Source organism: Nelumbo nucifera, chromosome 6, assembly GCF_055504915.1.
Source record: "Nelumbo nucifera cultivar China Antique chromosome 6, China Antique-T2T, whole genome shotgun sequence".
Lineage (NCBI taxonomy): Eukaryota > Viridiplantae > Streptophyta > Magnoliopsida > Proteales > Nelumbonaceae > Nelumbo > Nelumbo nucifera.
Window position 1 is genome coordinate 28,097,409 of NC_142654.1, and position 21,350 is coordinate 28,118,758.

The window sequence follows — 21,350 nt, forward strand, 5'->3', positions numbered from 1 at the left end:
AAAAGCAAATCATCAAACACAAAACACAAACAGTAGGGTATTTAATCTACTCTCAACCACAACAGCAGGGGAGAGTGGAACCTCCAATGGTTCCAACTCGGGATTCGGCGTGAGGGAGGCCCTGAATGTCACCACTCATCAACCATTGATAAAACTGCCAAAATGATGAGCCTGCTTGATGTCATCAAAGTTGATATATATTTCTTAAAATACTGGATAAAGGAATCCTTTTTTGTTTCTTTGATGATAAACAAAAGAATCCAATATAAGAAATCTGTCTACATTGGCGTGTTAATGTGCTCTCTGCTCTGGCCTAATGGCGTGAATATCACAAATCTGTAGTCTTATTTTTATTTGGTTTATAATATAAAATTCTTTGTTTTGAATACGAATCTTGCGTTTAAATGCAGATCAAAGGTGTAAATATACAAGAATCAAGTGCAAAGATAAAACATTTGTATTAATAAATATTGATGCAATGATGGGTTTGTTTGTTAATTCAACTGGGTGATTAACTAATGCCATAAAATACTGATAAAATCCCAAACCCTTCTAGTTAGGGGACGGTACTCTAATGGGTATTTGCTCATGTCTGCGTAATCAAGCAACTGAGAATATATTAATGCAGTTCTTACGTGGATCAAGCGACAGCCACTGATAGTTAGATTCAGCACAGAAAAGAAAAAGGAACGATGTTCAAGGCATCCACGAAATGCTGACACTCGCCCCTCACGCCTTAGAGCCAAAGCAAAGAAAGTAGCAAACAAGGAAAAGCAGGACCACTTAATGCTACTTTATAGCAAGTTTAACCGAGTTTTGACTCGGCATCTCAGAGAGAAGAGCATTTAGTTGGAGGACTCTGTTGTGCTTGTGCAAACAAAAAGGCATTTATCATTTTATTGTGAAAATTTTTAAAAGAAATGGAAATAGTACAAGCAATAAGACTATCTTCTGAGCTTGATCCCCATATATATTCACAAATGCTGGAATCAGATATCACAGACTCCAGTTTGACTTTGGAGAATCTGATACTGAGATGTGATCATGTGAATGGCTTGTCCATTTAAAATGGATTCCAACCAAGACTGGTCTGTCTTTCCAAGGTTTGAGCTGATGCTGAATTTGGTGCCACTCCCTTTTAACTAAAATCGCTTCCATTGTAAGGAAAGTAGGAAACAACCCAACAGGCCAACATCACTTTTTCCCTTCTGTGTTTGTGCGTTGGAAAAGTAGAACCAAGCTTTAATAAAGGAGTTCTTCAGCACTGTGGCCTAAGCACTGTAGTTGAAATCAATCAATACTATTGCACCAAGCTAGAAATGCCCAGCAAAAAATAAACACTCCCTTCCTCAGACCTCTTTTTCCAATCTTGTAATTAGTCTTTTATGTACAGTTCTAGCATAGAAATGTAAACCGTTTGAGGTTGAGTTTGAGCTAGTAACTTCAAATATATATTGCCAACGGAAGAAATGTAAGCCAATAAAAGGGAAGAGAAAAGGCTCTAAAATTTTAGGCCATCCTTGTAATCTTACCAAAAAGAAACCCTGTACAAAAATGGAGAGAAAACCAAAACAAACAAACTTCCTTCCCATCTTCAACCTTAAAATAATGAAGAAGGAATGATAACTTCCTCCCCTATCTTTTAGATTCAAAGGAGAGGAACTGCTCCATTTCACTCCACCCCTTCATCTCATCATCCGGGGCTCTGAAACAGAGCTACACATTCTTGTAAATCACACCACAAGCAATAGCAAATACCCTCTTCGCTTGCCGAAATAATTTACACTTCGACTGCTATTGCCGGTGCTCTTGATGGGGGAATCCCTTGAGACTTTGAAGTCTCAATCTTTGATTTTACCTCGTCCACGACCAGCCGAGTGAGAAGCAGTCCTGCCACAAGAGCTGCTGCCATCAGCATTGTGAACACTGCACTCCAGCTCTTAGCAGAAATGTAGCCTGTCAACAATGGCCCAATTGCAGCTCCCACAGAGCCTGTGCCATCTATAATGGCTGTTACTGTTGCCAGTGCCCGAGAGTTCCCGTTCAGTGAGCTGTGTGTGCCCAAATCTGCTGATACTGCTGTTGTTATAAGGGCATATGGCCCATTTACAAACATGCCGGCAATAAACATGAGGATGACGTTCACATACAAGGAGACATGCCCATAGCTCCGGTAGAAGAAGAGAGCTGGAATTGCACAGTACATGAAGCTTGCAGCTGTTATGGCTCTGGCATCAAGACGGTCTGAAATGTGTCCTGCCAGAATCCCCCCAATCACACCTCCTACATCAAACATTGTAGACAGGTTCCCTGCTGTCTCATCAGACAAATACTTGCCATTGATTGCTGCAAGATGAAAAGAAAATGCAGTCAAGAACAGAACACTTTTGCTTTATCAAAAGATCAGATGCCTATATAAGTCATGACTCTAGACCAGGAGACAGAGTAGGAAGGCAGAAGAAGTCGACAGAAATTGAGGTCGGTACCTGTGCGGCTGATGTAGAATGGGAGCCAATAGAGGAATGTATAAGCCACCAATTTGGAGAAGAACAGGCAAAGAGCAAAAGGGGCAACTCCAGGAATCTTCCATGCCTCAATGAACCCCACAGCTTTATCTTTTACAACCTCTGTTCCTGAACCCAACAGAGGTTCTGTTATTCCCTCGCTACCCTTCTTGGGAGACTGCAGTTCATCTTCTTCGCTCTTGGCACCAACAGACTCTGGATTTACAGGCAACAACAGAAAAACCACCAACCCCACAGAAGCAATAAGAAGACCAGGAGCGGCAAAGGACCAACCCCATCCATACTTCAGCAAAGCTGAAGCAATCAGTGATCCTGATATGTTCCCAACAGATGTATGTGCATTCCAAATACCCATAATCAGTCCTCGCTTTTTCTTCCCAAACCAGTTTCCCACCACTGCAACGACTGAAGGCCATCCAGTCGACTGGAAAAGACCCGCAATCATCTGAACCATCAAAAAGTAGTAGAAGTTATGGATGTTAAACCAGTACCCAAACCCAAAGAGAGAAGTGAAGAGACCAGTCCCGAGCATTCCCACTGTCAAAAAGATCCTCAAATCCAATCGATCGCCTAAATGTCCAGCAAAGTACATTCCCAAGGAGTAAACTGAGAGGAAAGCCAGGTCGAGATCTCCTAGCATTGCTGCTCCATCTGTTCCATTGAAAGGGGCCCAGCCATTCCTGAGAGCAGTGGAGACTTGCTTATTCTCTGCAAGGAAGTGGTCTCTCGGCCATGATGGTAAGGTCAGCCCCGCCCTTGACGCCCCGGGGTCGAGGGCGCTTTTGACGATGCTGGCGGTCTTCCGGGCAGCATGGTAGCTCGCATACGCTAGAAATGTCACGATTAGAACAATGGCTTGGTATGTTCTGAAGGAGATAGCAGAATTCCTTGTGTACTTAACGAGTCGAATTGCAGGAGGTTTCTGATAATTTGTTTCAGGTGTTGAATCCCCTGGCGAACCCATGTTAGATGTTTGAAATATGTATCTGAAGAAATGAAGAAGTAGTAGAAGAGACGACTTTCCCTCCCCTTATAGAGCTAAGCGTGCCATCTGAAACCAGAAAAGAACAGAATAAGAACATTTCAGATCAGATTTCAACAAATAAACAAGAATATTTTCACTCTCAATACAGAACGGAAAAGTTAGTAAAGGTAAAAATTTGTCTCCTAATGTTCTGGTTATTTACCATAAGCAAATAGAACTATAGAACGAACGAAGATTATTAGAATTCCGTAATTTGAAGAAAAGGGGATATAGATTTATCAACTAGTACCTCAGTTTTGTTAAAAAATCGAGGCGTCAACAAATCTCTATCAGATTGCTCCAAGCTCGAATGCGGAGTAGCTTGTAAGCACAGAATAACTTAACAGGTTCAATTATCTGCGCGATTAGAAGTTCAATCAATTAGAACATAGGAGAAGTCAAGTAAACATCGAAAAAAATTTCTGCTTTGGGGCGAAAAAAAATTCCGAGAGATATTAACTTAGAAGTTTGAACTATGAAAGAACAAAAGAAAAGGGACATGTTTCCCTCTTATATGGAACACTTGACAGAATATATGCTCTGCAAATTTGGAAGTCTGGACAGGTCTAAGATTTCTAGAAACACTAAAATGAAAAAGCTCAGAGATAGCAAATTGAATAAATTCGAAAATCGAACAAATAAGAACCAAAAACTAGAAAAGAAAATCTGAGTCAAACCCATAAAAATCGAAGCCCCTAAAGTGATATTTGGAAAAGCACCTATCAACAAAAATGGATTGTAACGATCATCCTGGCACTCAAGATGAATGAAGCAATATCGATGGAAGGATGGATTTACAGGAGAAATCAGTTTGAAGGATGAAAGAAAGACTTTTCGACATTTTAGCAAGGAAGTAAGCAAACCCAGGAAGCCAGGACATCGTACCTTGCTTAATTCAGCTCAGAAGATGGGTATGGCTAGATTCTCTCTCACAAACACAGTTGCTCTCTTCTTTCACTGGTTTTCAGTTGATTAACGACCAAGTCCTTCGGCAGCAATGCTAGGAGGATTTAAGAGCAACGCCCGTAAAAATTTGGGAGAATGACCAATCAGCCCAGATCAGAATTTTATAGCCCCAAAGACAGGGGGAATGCATAAATTTTTTTAGTATAATTACTGAAATGACCTTCGTTCTCCTTCCAAACTACGGAAGGCAGACAGTGTTGGCTACTTGTCGCCATGTTACGACTTTGACCATTATAGCCTCTGCCCTCTGTAAGAGAGGTTGATTACTTCTTTGAACCAAGAATCCGGAAACCAGATCCCAATATTCGTTCGCCCCACAGGACGCGCCCCACAGCACATCCCAACCGTGAATTGGAAGCATCTCCCCATTCCCCAATGCACGCAGAGGCATACGAGGGGCACTGATGTGTTTAGTAACTAGGGACATTTCTTGAAAAGCACTTTCTGTAATTTCTTAATTCTGAATTTTGAAAATTGTCTAATGTCCACCTTAACTCCAAGAATTTTTTTGTTTGTCTATGTAATTCAATAAAAAATAATATTAAAAATCAGTATAATGATTAATAATTAAAAATAAATAATATTGCTAATTAATATAATAGTTAATAATTAGTTAACAACTAATAATTATTAATTATTTATAATTATAATAAGTCATTATTAACTTTTTGTAATTCATTAATAATTAATTATTATTACTAATTATTAATAATTACTCATTTTTATTATTAATCATTATTAATTCATTATCGCTAATTAATCATTAATAATAATAATTATTATTAATTCATTATTATTACTAAGTAATACTTAATAATTAATATTATTACTAATTATGATTAATTCATATTCAATTTATTATTAATTATTAATTCATTGTAAATTAACTATTAGTGTCATTGTTATTGATTAATTAATTATTCTAATTATTATTAATAAATTGTTAATACTTATTAATTTACTATTATTAATTATTGATTAAAATGATTCATATTCAGAAATGTTATTATTAATTAATTTCAATTATTGTTAATTTATGCATTATTGATTATTAATATTATTAATAACTGTATAATACTATATAATATTATTATTGACTATTAATTGCTAATTGATGTAACCGTTTTTGGTCACGTACCATTTTTTGGCTAAGTACCTCGTTGTTTGACCCGGTGGTGACGTGCCTTGGTGATGAGCTACTTGGTGGCGAACTCCCTGGGGGAGAACTACTTGGTGATGAACTGCTTGGTGGCGAACTACCCAGTGGCGAGCTCCCTGGTGGAGAGCTACTTGGTGACGAATTGCCGGGTGGCGAACTGCCTGGTGGCGAACTGCCTGGAGGTGCTCCCTGGTGGCGAACTGCCTGGTGGTGCTCCCTGGTGGCGAACTCGTCACTTGACTTGCTCCTAGACAGTCTGCAACTCAGAGGATGGTGGAGCTCCCTGGTGCAGCGCAACCCGACTACCCTCCGCGTGAGGTGATTTTCTCTCCTTTGTAGACGGCGGGAGCTGAGGGACCTACGAGAACTGAATCAGAGGACCCGGGGGTATTTTCCCGGCGGGGACTCTCCAATGCCTAAGTTAGCATTCTGATTACAGAGGGCTTGGAGAGAAATGAGAGAGCTAGAGAGCGGGGGTTACCATCATTTTTTTTCTCCCCCCTGGATTTGGGGGTCGGAGTCCTTATATAGTGGTGCCCTCGCGGGTTAGGTGGGTGAAAAGCCTTCAAATGGTAAGACGTCATATCCCGTCAGAACCGGGGTATGGTGATGAACTCCTCGAGGTTGTTAGGCTGGCGCGTGCCAGGCGGCCAGGTCGGCGCCTGGGCCAGGTTGTTAGGTCGGCGCCTATGTCAGTCGGCGGGTCGGTGTTCGGGCCAGGTTGCCAGGCCGGCGCCTGTGTCTGTTGGCGGGTCGATGTCCGGGCCAGGTTGCCAGGTCGGCGGGTCGGTGTCCGGGCCAGGTTGCCAGGTCGGTGCCTGTGTCCGGGCCAGGTTGTCAAGTCGGTGCCTGTGTCCGGGTCAGGTTGGCACCTGTGTCTGGGCCAGATTGCCAGGTCGGCGCCTGTGTCCGGGCCAGGTTGCCAGGTCGGCGCCTGTGGCAGGCTGATCCGGCCAGGTCGCGCGCAGGCCGCGCGGGCCGCGTGCAGGTCGCGCCGGGCCAGCCGGACCGGTGCCCGGGGGGGACACCAACTTGGTAAGTTGTTGCCTGGGTGCTTGCCTAATTGTCACGAGGTGCCACGTGTCGCAATTTCACTGGAGGGCCAAATCTGCCCTCATCACTAATAATATTAATTAATTCCTAATTAATAATTATTGAATTGATATTATTATTATTATGCGTTATTATTAATTAATAATTAATATCATTTATTATGAATCAATTATTCATTAATTAATTAATAGTATTATTCTTAAGTAGTTATTATTAATTACATATCATGAATATTCTTATTAATGATTATTATTATATTATTAATTCCTAATAATTATGATTAATTATTAATTATTAATTAATATCATTGAAAATTGTTAATGGCAAGGTGGTGGGTCCAATGGGTTCCTTCACTTAAATAACGTTAAAAGGGTAAAATTGTTCGACAGTTAAGCGAATATATTCGCTAACTGTTTGGATTGTACCTAAACGACCACTTTTTCCCTGAAGTGGTACAACTAGTATTCAAAAACACCGAACAGGCCCTTAGTTAAGATCATATGAAAGTAATCTTCGATAAAAATAACTTTTTGATGTTTCTGATTCATAAGGTGTTTTCAACTTTATTGTTGTACATTTTACACATTTAAAAAGGCTGTCAACGCGAGGTGGAAAAAAAAAGGAAATTGGATCGAGTACTCATGAGATTGAAGGGTGAGCATGAAAAACTGAAAAACCGAACTGAACTAAAAATCTAGGTAGTCGAATCAGTCAGTTTGGTATTTTTAAAAAACCAAAGTTATCGATTTAGTTTCGGAAATTGGCGGTTAATCGAATCAATCATTTACATATATTTTTATATATTTTATGTATATTATATATTTTATGTTTTCTATTGATGTAACCGTTTTTGGTTACATACCATTTTTTGTGATGTATAAATTTTTTGGCTAAGTACCTCGTTGTTTGACCCGGTGGTGACGTGGCTTGGTGATGAGCTACTTGGTGGCGAACTCCCTAGAGGAGAACTACTTGGTGACGAACTGCTTGGTGGCGAACTACCTAGTGGCGAGCTCCCTGGTGGAGGGCTACTTGGTGACGAACTGCCGGGTGGCGAACTGCCTGGTGGTGCTCCCTGGTGGCGAACTGCCTGGGGGCGAACTGCCTGGGGGCGAAGTGCCTAGTGGCGAACTGCCTGATGGCGAACTGCCCGGTGGCGAGCTGCCTGGTGGCGAACTGCCTGGTGGCGAACTGCCTGATGGTGAACTGCCTAGTAGTGCTCCCTGGTGGCGAACTGCCTGGTGGCGAGCGGCCTGGTGGCGAACTGCCTGGTAGTGCTCCCTGGTGGCGAACTGCCTGGTGGCGAACTGCCTGATGGCGAACTGCTTGGTGGCGAACTACCTGATGGCGAACTCGTCACTTAACTTGCTCCTAGGCGGTCTGCAACTCAGAGGATGGTGGAGCTCCCTGGTGCAGCGCAACCCGACTACCCTCCGCGTGAGGTGATTTTCTCCCCTTTGTAGACGGCGGGAGCTGAGGGACCTACGAGAACTGAATCAGAGGACTTGGGGGTATTTTCCTAGCGGGGACTCTCCGATGCCTAAGTTAGCATTCTGATTATAGAGGGCTTGGAGAGAAATGAGAGAGCTAGAGAGCGGGGGTTACCATCCTTTTTTTTTCTCCCCCTTGTCTTTGGGGGTCAAAGTCCTTATATAGTGGTGCCCTCGTGGGTTAGGTGGGTGAAAAGCCTTCAAATGGTAAGACGTCATATCCCGTCAGAACCGGGGTATGGTGATGAACTCCTCGAGGTTGTCAGGTCGGCGCTTGGGCCAGGCGGCCAGGTCGGCGCCTGGGCCAGGTTGTCAGGTTGGCGCCGATGTCAGTCGGCGGGTCGGTGTCTGGGCCAGGTTGCCAGGCCGACGCCTGTGTTTGTCGGCGGGTCGGTGTCCGGGCCAGGTTGCCAGGTCGGCGCCTGTGTCAGTTGGCGGGTCGATGTCCGGGCCAGGTTGCCAGGTCGGGGGGTCGATGTCCGGGCCAGGTTGCCAGGCCGGCACCTGTGTCCGAGTCAGGATGTCAGGTCGACGCCTGTGTCCGGGTCAGGTTGTCAGGTCGGCGCCTGTGTCCGGGTCAGGTTGTCAGGTTGACGCCTGTGTCCGGGTTAGGTTGTCAGGTCGGCGCTTGTGTTCAGGTCAGGTTGTCAGGTCGGTGCCTGTGTCCGGACTAGATTGCTAGGTCGGCGCCTGTGGCAGGCTGATCCGGCCAGGTCGCGCAGGCTGCGCGGGCCGCACCAGGTCGCGTATAGGCCGCCCGTGGGCCGTGTGCAGGTCGCGCCAGGCCAGCCAGACCGGTGCCCGGGGGGGACACCAACTTGGTAAGTTGTTGCCTGGGTGCTTGCCTAGTTGTCACGAGGTGCCACGTGTCGCAATTTCACTGGAGGGCCAAATCTGCCCTCATCACCTATATACCATGAATTAATAAATATTCATTATATATAAATATATAGTATATTCTATATTATTTAAAATATAATATTTTATATATATTTATAGTTTTTTATTATATATTTTTATATATTTATAATATATATTATAAAAATAAAAAATAAAAAAAATGACGAATTGAACCGATCAACTGATTAACTGATTTGCTTCGATTATCGGTTTTCCATAAATCGTTAATACCGATTTGGTTTAAAAAATAGGCCCATGGTTTAGTTAACCAAACCATGAGCACCCCTAGAGACTGTGCTCACATAGTTCTTACAACCTTTTACATTCATGCATTGGGAATATCTTTGTACTTGTATACTTTTTTCATGGAGAGATATTCCCAATGCAAGGTTGCAAGGCACTATGTGAATGGTTAGAGCATAGACTTGTGAGGATCAAATCCGATTTCAAAACATAGGTTCGGTCTCTATCACTAAAGACGAGATTCAGTCCTCACATTGTCCTTGCAACTCTTATAGTCGTACATTTGGAAGATCTCCATACTCATATTTTTCATTCATGGGGAGATGTTCCCAATGCAGGGTTGCAAATGTTGTGAGGACTGAATCTTGATTCCTGTAAACAAGGTTTAGACCTTAAGTTACTTGAGGCATATTCCTTTAACCTTTAGGCTCGTTAGGGGTGGATTAGAGCTGGGTCAAGACAAATACATGGCTGTTTGAGCTTAGCTTGCCAGAACAATGTTAAGCTTGAGCTCGACTCAAGCTAGAAACTTGAGCTCGAATTCGGCTTGGCTCAAAAGCTTGCAAGTTTGAGCTTGGCTCGTTGAAACAATGTTAAGCTGAAGCTCAACTCTAAGCCAAGCTTCCTATAAAAAGAGAAAATTATACATATAAAAATTATTTTTTACATACAAAAATTATTTATTATTTTACATATAAAAAATAAAAAATATGCATATAAAATTATTCTTATTTTATATAAAAAATAAGAATTGTAAAAATTATTCATTATATGTATGTGTGTATGTACTAGGCTCGATTAGGCTTGTAAGCCTTATGAGTCGAGCTTTATTGGGCTTGAACTTGGCTCAAAGCTTGGTTTAAATCGAGTCAAATCAAATTATTCACAAGTTGAGCTCGGATAACTCATAAAAAACTTGATTTGTTTCCACCCCTACGCTCATATTCTTTAAGATGTGGGTCTTGGTAATTTTCCCTACCAAAGTTGAATTTCATTTATACCAAAGAAGAAGAGGAATTTAAGACAATTTAGGGCTTGTTCTATTTTGTAATAGGGAAAGCTATGGCTCATTTCAAAACACACTACAATGGTATGGTGTGTTCTATGTTCCAAAACTATGGTTCTATAATGCACCATGTGTTCTACATGCTGTAGTGTGATGTGTTTTGGGATGAGCTACAACAAGTGATATGTTATGCACTGTGGTGTGTTTTTAATTGAATATTATATATTATTAAAGATAATAAACAATTAGTTTAAGTAAATCTAATAAAAATCAATTGAACATAACGCAAAAACAATGTAATAATTAATTAAACATAATAAAAATAACAATTAATTACTAAAAATAAAAGACTAGAACTAAAATAGTTGTAAATCTGATATGCTGTAACCAATTTGAATTTAATATACTCCCCCTTTTTATTTAATTTTGACAACTTTTAAATATCAAATTTAATTTCCCTTTTCTTATTCAATTCTAACAAATTTTCAAATTCAAATTTAATTAATGTCACTGTTAATTAGGCATCACATTTAATGACATGCCATTAAGGGCAAATTAAGTACTACATTTAAGGCAATGTTCAAATTCAAATTTGAATTTGACATAGTACTAAATTTACATATTAAAAATTAGAGTGTGGAAATCATAAATCTACATTGGGCCTGTCCGTACTTTTCCCTAAAAATTATACATTGGGGACAAAGGGCTTTGAAATTTGAACCCAAGTCATTAGTTTATAACGACTACAAGTTCACCACTATGCCATGCCTTAAGTGTTTGACATATTAGTATGTATTTTAATTCTTAATTAAACTCTCTTTTTAGTTGATGACTATGAATAACAGCTAAAATTCATTAATAGAAACTATATTGATATTTTTATACTAAGGTGTGTGTATAATGTGTGCGTGCACACACATTTTAATTCTTCCATAATTTTTCATTGGTTTCGAATTATGTTTGGATATTTCACACTTTGTATAAATCAATGAAATATGTTTTTTTATGTTTAAAAACTTATTTATAGTTATATAAAATTAATATTTACTGTTATTAGGTATTTATATGAATTTCTCAGTGCATCCATTTATATCTTGATTTTTTATCCATATCTATACATATTCAAAATGCATCTTGATGCATCTCTTAAAATTGTCTCTCCAGTACATATTGTGATTCCAATACTTTAAACCTTGCAGAGAATAATAGGTAAATCTAGCAATTCTTCTATTCGACAATTACATGGCTTCAATATTCAAACTTCCTAGTTTAGTTCGATCATGCATGCTCTGTTCTCAATTTTTAAACAAATGTTATGCTTTCTTGTTTCAGCTTTAAACTTTAATGCTTATTCTTTTTCAATCGGTCGTAAAAAACTCAGTAGGTTATTATGTTCCTTTGAATGGTTAAACGTAATTTGCTTTTACTTCATGCGTTTCAATTGATAGACTTTTTTTATTTGTTTGGGCACTGTCTTGTTCATTTTGATGTGGATGGTGAACTGCTGGAAGCCTAATTCGTTGAGCATTTATCTTATAATGATAAAAAAGGAAAAATTGCCTTCTTTGATAGCAATAAGAGTAATGGCAGCAATCATGAAACTAAGTCTAAAATTCAAGGGGGGGGGGGGGGGGGGGGGGGGCGGGATTCCCATCCTTTCAGAAAATGTTATTGGCTGAGCAAATAACGACAGCTTTAGGTTTTATTATTTTATGATTTAAAGAAAATTTTATTATATAAAACATTTCAAAACTTCATTCTGTTCATTGTCCTTAAATCATGCTGTTTTTTTTTTTCAGTTTTATAGGAGAATGAAATGATGTATAGTAATCCATTTGTTTTTTTTTTATTTTTTTATTTATTTTTTCATGTCTTTATCTCACAGTGGACCTGTTCATGGGCCGGGTAGCCTGACGGGCCGGCCCGACCCCTAGATGGGCTTGAACATGAATTTTAGCCCGCGGGTTTGACCTCGGTCCTAAAAGCCTGGCCCGACTTTTTAAAGTTTTTTCTAAACCCTAAATTCCTAAAACCAACTAACCCTTTCCCATTTCCCTCTTTTCATCTTCTCAATTCTCCTCATTCTCACTCTCAAACTCTCAGAACCAGCGACGAACTCAGGCATCGTTCACTCTTAGAGGCAAGCTCAGACTCTTAGGACCGATGAACTCAAGCACTATTCTCAGTTCTCCTCACTCTTAGACTCTTAGGAACCGAACTGATGATGAATAAGCAATGGTTTTGTTAGATCAAGCTTCGGGCTTTTTATAAGAGCCAGGCTTGGGCCCAAGTTGTAGGCCCGTTGGTCAGGCCGGGCTTGGGCTCAGGACTGAAAAAATTCTGTTAATGAAGAGCAAAAGCCCAGTCCAGCCTGATCCATGAACAAGTCTAACTCCGATACCCCTTAATAGAATTTGAACATAAACAAAAGGTCACATCAATTTGCTGTTTGGTAAGGAAAAATACTTGCACCTACCATGTTGGAGGACATGCATGCTTCCGAAGGCATTTTATACAATAAATTTATGGTTTAGGGGTTTAAGAATTTAGGCAGGGTTTAAAGGTTTAGAATTTGGATTTTATGTTTTAATGCTTTGGTTTAGGTTTTTATTATTTAAGGGTTTAGAGTTTAATTTTAAATTATAGGGTTTTAGGATTTAAGGATTTGGAGTTTAGATTTTAGGGTTTAGGTTTGAAGGTTTAAATATTAAAAAAAAAAAAAAACTGAAAATAGGTGGTAGGATGCATGTCATCCAATGGGGTAGCTTGGTTTAAAACATTGTATGTTCTTGTTATTGGGGTTGCATATAACCACATTCAGCAGGAAAATCTTTTCTTCATAGAATTTTATTTTATGCTATAGTTGGCTTAGGCCTCAAAACACCTTGAGGCTTAGGCTTTACCCCTACCACACCACACCCAACCGCCTTGCCTCTACTTTTAAACTTTTGAAATCGTGATGTGCTTGGTTGCAATGCAAATAAATTTTCACTGACGTAAAACTATAACAATGCAAATGATTTGAGTGTAAATTCTGACTTATTTTTGTTTTAAAATTTAGCTTATTTTGTTTGATTGTAATACAAATGGAATAAATTAAAATATGAAGCAGAATAATAAAGTAAGACTTAACAAAATTAAACAAAAATTTACTTTTTTTTTTTTAATTTGCATTCCCATACATTCGTACTAGTGCAAATAAAATTGCACTGCAGCCTTGATAGCCACTGTAAGAATTTGATTCAGGCTCTGTCTAGTGAGACTTCATCAGTAGCAGGGGATGACTTATTTTTTGTTCAGGATATACTTAATCTGCTGAAAAAGTGGTGTAATTTGTTGTGTTTTCTTTTGTTTTTCAGTCTATTTCCTCTTGTACCAACAAAAGAAAAATCTCCTCAATTACAGTTGTGGCTCCTACTGTAAATGAATTTTTTTAACTTCACAAACAATAACCATTTTCTGTTTGGCCGGTAAATCAGCGGTTCAACCATCAGGTAAAATATATTAACCTGTAACATCCAAAATTAAATAAAAATTAAAAAATATATACAATATAAGAATATTAAAAATTAAATAAAATACGTAAAAGAAATCAGGCGTGTTTTATTATATCTTTATCTCATTAATAAAAATTAACTTTGATAATTCTAAATTCCAAGAAAAAAAAAGACAAATAATGCTTAGTAATTCAATAAGTCGGGTCACCCACTAAACCTTCTTTTTTTTTTTTAATTTTTCTGAGTATATACACGGGAGAATGACTGTTCAATTCACCCTGAATTCTTAGTTTTACCGTACAATTAATATAAGTATCAACTCGGAATTGATGTCAATACACTGTAGTGCAGTGTACTTTTTCTATCTAATTTTCTACTTTTATCAAATCTGATGGTTGATCAATCAACCAATCCGATTGACTGGCTGGACCTGGACCACAGGTTGAAAGCATTGTTTGATAATAGAAAAGGATATGCTAGGATATATCCTATTCCTATCATACAAACCTGGGAAACATGGCACATGGGTGCACAACGAACTGGGTAGCCATTTTCCATGAGATCCCAATCCTAATCCTTTTCAGAGATGATATTGCCTCACACGTATAAGGGTACAAAATTTGTCGAGCATTAAAATAGAATCTTCATCACGTGAATTGCACGTGTTTCATTTTCTTTTTGTCCTTTTCAAATTCCTCGTTGCACGTTTTGGTTTTTTTGCCCACTGTATTAGTTAGAAAGCTCATTTCGGACCACAAATCTAGAACATTGTCGTTGACGACAGATGACTGTTCAACGAGATCGTCACACAATATTCTGATTTGACGTTCAAGAGGCGCTTGTACTACTATCGTATGTTTCACTCCTGATCTCCTACGTATTATTAGGTAGAACCGCGGCAATCGTGAACCGGCACTGTTTTTATTACGGGGAATATCGTATCGTATTCATGATCATAGATACGATACGATATATCTTTGTATTGAGTTGTATCATACTGTATCAGTGGATATGATCCAATACACAATGATATGAGGCGTATTCGTATTTAGTTTGATAAAAATATATATTGACTATTTTTGGATTGTTTTTCATCTTTAATATAAGTTAAAAAGTAGTATCATAAAAATTAAAATAAATAATTTAAGATTTAATTTTTTCAAAAAAATTATAAAAATAATATATTTCATCTACCTTAAATGATTTATGTATTATATGTTAAAAATGAAAATATAATTATTATTTGAAAAAATAAAATTATCATATAAAAATACTGAATAAATAAACTTTTCCAATAAAATTAATAGAAAATAAAAAATTGTAATTATAAAAACTGAAATAAATAATTTAAGATTTAATTTTCTCAAAATAAATAAATTTTCACAACGGGCGCTTCACACGCACATCTCAGCATGTAGTAGGAATATCTCCGTCTTTATCATTGGGAGATGATCCAAAGACATAATTGAGATAGAATTCGGATCTCCTACCCACACGTTGGGAATATCCTGATAAGTGCGAGTAAAATTCTTATCAGTAGGAGATCTGAATACGTTGGGATTTGTGATGCGCTATGGGGTGCTGGTGTGAACTCTCTTTCACGCGCACCGTCATGAAAATCTGCCTCATCTCCCCTCCTCGGGAGGTGATGAAAACTGGATGGAAGTAAAATGAAGGGCAATCTGGGTACATTGACCAACGGACATGAGCTACAGCTGTAATGGCAAAATCGTGATATTAGCATTAAACGGGGGTTAACCTAACTTCCCCCATAGCGCTTTAATTTTCAAATCGAAAATGTGGATGAATAGGAAAAAAGTATATTCGCACCAAGAGGATAAATATTCCGGAATATCCGAGCGGATAATTCCTTACGTGTGTGCCGCACATTCTTCCCGCTTTCACGGTCCACAGAATCACCGCACGCCTAGTTCCTTAACTGCCGACGTGGCTAAACCCATGGACGAGTTTTTCACTCACAAACTAAAAAATCTCAGCAACCAATTATTGCCACGTGGCAATAGGCAGGTCCTCCGCTGAATGTCTTGTCTCGTCCAATGTTATCTGATAAAGCCCCCTTCCATTTAAATGAACCTTCTCCTCTCTTTCGCCACTGTTCGAGTGTCAAATCTTGGCTGACCACTATTGACTGGCATGGGCCTGTTCTTACATTGACTGACTGGCCAGTGGCTGGCCATGCTTGCGATGTTCAAACTCGACGTGTGTTATAAGCTTTGTTCGTGCCAGGGAGGAAAGTTGGTCTCTCTTTCCATGTAGTGTTCTATAATGGCCGACCCTGTTAGTAGCTTTTTTCTCTGTTTGATAATGATGATGGTTTGATAGAAGAAAGAAAGGGGAATTTATGTTTGTTCCTCTCACAAATTTTAGGGGTTTTTACGCTTCAGTCCACCTAAAAAATCCTAGTTCCATTGTACAGTTGGGGCTGGGGTAGGTGTCAGTTTGGAATTGATGTTAATTTACAATTGGGTATAGATGTTACAGGTGGAATTTGTTTATAATTTTGAATTATTATAGGTCTAAAGTTTAAGTCAGAATTCTGAGGTGGAGTGCAGTCTAAAAATTCTTTTTTATTAAGAGATATTTATGATTTACGTCTCTTCATAAATCTTTATTAACTTTTTGAAAAGAAATTTATGATTTATTCTTCCTTAAAAATTTTTATTGGTTTTTCGAATGTATCGTTCTACTTATACTATTGTCGCTCCTTATATTGTGATATATTTCCTCATCTGTCACTATTTTCCTTAAAATTTAGAGGTTTTTATTGATTTCTTTACAGCCTCAAAATAATAAGAGAGAATAGGAAATTGAAGGTTTCCTCTTATTTTCTTCTACAAAACCAGACATAACCATGGTGAACCAGAAAATGCATGCATTTAATGGTAAAATAATTAAAAAAGAGGGAATGAATCGGAGATCATCAGTTTATTAAAAAAGAGGGAAAGAGTAATCAGAAAATGCTTAAAGTGGGGTTTGACCAATAACAAGTGGTTTTTGTGGTCTCTCAAATAAAGTTTGATCAGCAGGAAGATTGAGCAGCATTATGAATCTTATTTATTATGGTTGAGAGGGTCTAAGCTATGTTAGAAAAGAGAGGAAAGAGCATATCATCAGCTGGCTAGAATTCTGAGGCTTTGTAGTTTATAGTTTCTGAGGGCGAGCTTATATGTGAAAGATGTAAATTATAAATAGAGTAATACTTGGTTCATGTATCCATCCAATAGGAAATGGGATTCAGTCAGTGCAAAGCTCGTTCAAACAATCATCATAGTCTTGTATTGGAAATATCTCTGCATGAAATAAAGTAAAGAAGTATGGAGATGTTGTTGATGCAAGGCTGTAAACTGGCTTTGCACGGACTGAAGCCGATCTTATCCAATAGGGGATGCTTTGAATTAGCAACTCTAATATAATTATAAAATTCCTGATTAGTAGTTGTACTTTGGGCTTAGTTTCACTTTGATATTGGAACTTTTAAATATCTTTCGAGTGTTATCTAATTTTCTTTATCAACTATTCAAATATTGATAAAAATGAATAATCTTAAATTCTTGCATCTTCTATTTAATAAAGTTGGGGTCTCCGGAATGCCTATTAAGACATGACCCTGAATAAAAGAGGCAAGAATTTGGGACTGTTCATTTTTTTATTAATATTTGGATGGTTGATAAAAAAAAAAATTAGATGACACTAAGGGCATTTGCATCTTTTCAAATACCACTTAACAGCTGATTAATGGTAGTTACTAGATTAACCTGTTTTAAAAATTTTTATCGTATTTTAAAATTAGGAGACCAAAGTGGCACTAGAACCAAAATACAAATTACTAATCAGAAATTTCCCTTTAATTTAAAAATAATAATATTATAAGGGAAGGATTACCTTGATTACTCATCAAACAGTTATTGGCAGCTGAGACGTCAATGAGACCACAAAGAGATGCATCTCTCTTTATTTAATTACTTCTTACATATATAAATAATAATTTTTTCTCCATGGAACCATACAATTGAGTAGTCCATCCCCCAAAATCAGTAGAGGCCTTACCAACTAACCAGTTGGCATCGTGCATGTACAAATGTAACTTAATTTAAAGGTTTAGATTCCATTACCATCTTAACGATAAGTGCTGCAAATGAATTGGATTCAATTTGATTCGACATCAAAACCAGTTTGATTAAGTTCGATTTGGATATCTATTTAGCCACAATTGGACTTAATAATATGGTCCATTTATTAATCAATTAATTAGGTCAAATTCAGATATTGCATGATAATCATCAAATACGATTCAACTACATGTATGCATATAATTCTTTAGATTTGAGTGGGAATTGGAGTTAAAGACAAACTTATATTTTGGTTTATAGGTTACATTTTTATTTTATATTTAACTTTGTAGACTGTTTCCTAATTTTATATGGATTTACTAATGTTTTAATTGAATCGGATATTTGAATATGTAAATGAATCGAATTTGAATCCATATTTTCCATATATGTTATATATTGGATTGGATTTGGATCTCTTGAACTCTTAATGGGATCGGATTTGAATATATATCAATTATGTGACGCTTGGGTTGAGCTCCATTAAAAATTTTAAAGAATTCCCAACCCAAGTCGCATCCTTATTTGCAATCCTATCAATCATTTGACATTTTCAACTAAAATGGTCAAACCAATAATCTATTACTCCAAAAGATCTCTTGACATTACCTTCGTGAATTAGGAACATCTCCCCTGTTTTCTTATTTGAAGGAAGGCACATTCCATTCAAATAAAATTTTCAGAATGCAATTAAAATGATATCAGTAGCAAAAAGTCAATACAAAGTGATAACTTATAAGCAAGCAAAGAGTAAACCCTTTACAAAGCAACAGGTTAACCCACTGAGCATACTCCTGAACCCTTTACAAATTGCGTAAAGACTGAAAAATGCCAAAACTGAAAAACAAATTTTATATTGAAACTACAAAATTTGGATGGCTGCCATCGATTGGGGCCATTGGCCTAGCCAAGTAAATGAATTCATATGTAAAAGTCACCAAGTCATAATGTCTTGGTATGCTTGCTGACAATTTGGGTTATCAATAAAGTGGAAGTTTAAATAACTTATTCAACTATTTCAGATTTGATGTATAATTGGCATCCGTAGGCGGATCTATATATATGTCAGTGTGGGTAATTGATCCTAATGATATTTGAAATTTTTTTATATAATAAGAAAAAATTTTGTTTTCTCACAATTATATATTCACTCAAATAAAATAGTAGGGGTTAATTTTATTTATTTATTTTTTGGTAATAATTAAAGGCTCAAATCATTATTTTCAAAACCGGACCAGACCGGATGGTCGGACTGGAAAAACCAGTAACCAGTCAGGCCCTCGGGTTCGGTTACACTAAAAACTGGAAATCTTTAAAAAATGTTGAAAAAGTCAAAAAACCGCTAACTCGGGTGGTTAGACCGTTAAACCGTTTGACCTAGGTAGTGGTTCGCAGGTTCTTTTTTTTATTTTCAATGTTTTAAATAAAATAAAAAAAAACAAAAATTAAAATTCCTTTAATATCCCCATCCCAAATCAATTAATCGAATGTAGGGTTAGAACCCCATTTTCGTTCTTCCCTCCTCTCAGCCCTCACACCCAACTGATGACCTGCGGCGGCCAGTACCTTCGGTGTTTGACGGTGATACACACCGACCGACGACAGTGAGTTTGCAGCGGCGGCCATCCCGCACACCCAACCGACCACCTGTGGCGGCCAACACCTTTGGCGTTTGATGGCGACACACATCAACTAACCATGACTAACGGCGACTAACGACGGCAAGTTTGTAGTGGCGGCCAGTATTTTTTGCAATTTGCATCACTTCTCGGCTTTGCGGCAGGCGAGTTTGCAGTGGCGGCCAGCACCTTCGGCGTTCGACGATGACACACACCGACCGGCCGTGATTAATGGTGATTGACGACGGCTAGCGTTTTTTGCAATTTGCAGCACTTCCAAGCTTTACGACGAGCAAGTTTGCAGCACTTCCAGGTAAAAATTAGTGTAATTTTTTGATCAATTAGGTAAAATTAATGTGTATTGAAGTCTTTTACAGATCAATCTTGGTTGCATAGCAATCTAACATTCTAGAGTGAATGCTCATATTTCTCCCCTTTTATTTTGGTGCCAAGGGAATTATCTCTGTGAATCTTGATTTTAGGTCAAGGATTTTTGCATTTTAGGACTTAACATTCTAGAGTTTTTTTTTCTGTTATTTTTTGAATTTTTTTGGTTTTTTATTCTGTATTTTTTAGATTTGTTTTGTATTTTAGTTTTATATTTTTTATGTATTTTGTATTGTATTATATTTTATTTAGATAGTTTTATTTTCTGTATTTTTTGTTTTTTATTTAATTTTATACTATTTTTTATTTTTAATTTATTTATAACATTATGGGTCAAACCATTCGACTCAAACGGTTGAACCATTTAACCGGAAACTGATCCCTGATCGGTTCTGTTTCCGGTTCGTTTTTTAAAACCATGGGTCAAATAATGACACGCGTGACATAATACTGAAAGGACATGATATTGGAAAAACTTTTAATTAACCAAATCAACCAATATTATTGACGATCATTGAAGTGATAACCAAACATAAACATAATGCCTACCTCCATTAATGAAAGGTCCTGGATTTACCATTGTTGATATCCATTTAATAATCGAATTGGATGGGGATCTTACATATATAATACATGTAATCATTCAAATTTATGATGAACAAATTTTTTACTCTATTAAAAACATTTTTCATAATTTAATTTTTAAGATGAAGTAGTGTTATCGTCCATTTGTCTCGGGATATTGTGGGGTATATATGTGTTTGGGTTCCCATCCTTAGCTTTTTGAGTTCAGCTTCACTCTTCGGAATAATTCTACGACGACATCCTTATTCTTTTTATGTGGGCTATATATGGGATGAATGATCCCACAGTACCCACCCATCAAATCAATCACTTTCTCTCTCCACCGCAAATTTCCATTAGAGAAAAAAACAAAAGAGTGGAGAGCTGATAAAGATTATCCCAGGTATCCAAGTATGCAACAGGCGGCTGGTATTTAATCTTGTTTTATTTTATTTTTCGGTGAGAAAAATATCTTTCATTGATAAAAATTGATTGCCAAATTTACGGGTGATGATAGATTAGTTCGGTTTAGTTTTAAGGTAAAATCTAAAACATATACTATAAGGGTTTGATTCTAAGTTTTTAGAACTGAAACTTATCATATCAAGATTGATTCTTAGTTGGTTCTAGCCTTGGTGGTTTCATCATCAGTTTAAAGTTATATTGTGGAATCTATCCTTTCTTTACCCCTTTCAAAAAATGGAAACTGTTTTTTAAAAACTTAATTTTCAATAATAATAATAATAACTCAAAACTTGTATTATTTTTATTGATTAAATCAAATAAT

General features: G+C 37.5%; 1 protein-coding gene across 3 annotated transcripts; it reads right to left on the reverse strand.

Annotated features, from left to right (window-relative positions):
- Positions 1-1,423: 1,423 nt before the first annotated feature.
- On the reverse strand, positions 1,424-4,589 carry LOC104598540 (putative glycerol-3-phosphate transporter 1). 3 transcript variants are annotated; one of them, XM_010260659.3, is made up of 4 exons: positions 4,435-4,589; positions 3,800-3,906; positions 2,487-3,576; positions 1,424-2,346 (listed from the first exon to the last, which is right to left on the reverse strand). In XM_010260659.3, exons 3-4 carry the CDS (start codon positions 3,487-3,489, stop codon positions 1,781-1,783), a joined length of 1,569 nt encoding a protein of 522 aa, XP_010258961.1. In that variant the 5' UTR covers positions 3,490-3,576; positions 3,800-3,906; positions 4,435-4,589; the 3' UTR covers positions 1,424-1,780. The 3 variants fall into 3 exon arrangements, with proteins under 3 accessions (XP_010258961.1, XP_010258962.1, XP_010258963.1); XM_010260660.3 differs by having other exon boundaries at positions 4,269-4,536; XM_010260661.3 differs by lacking the exon at positions 3,800-3,906.
- Positions 4,590-21,350: the final 16,761 nt, after the last annotated feature.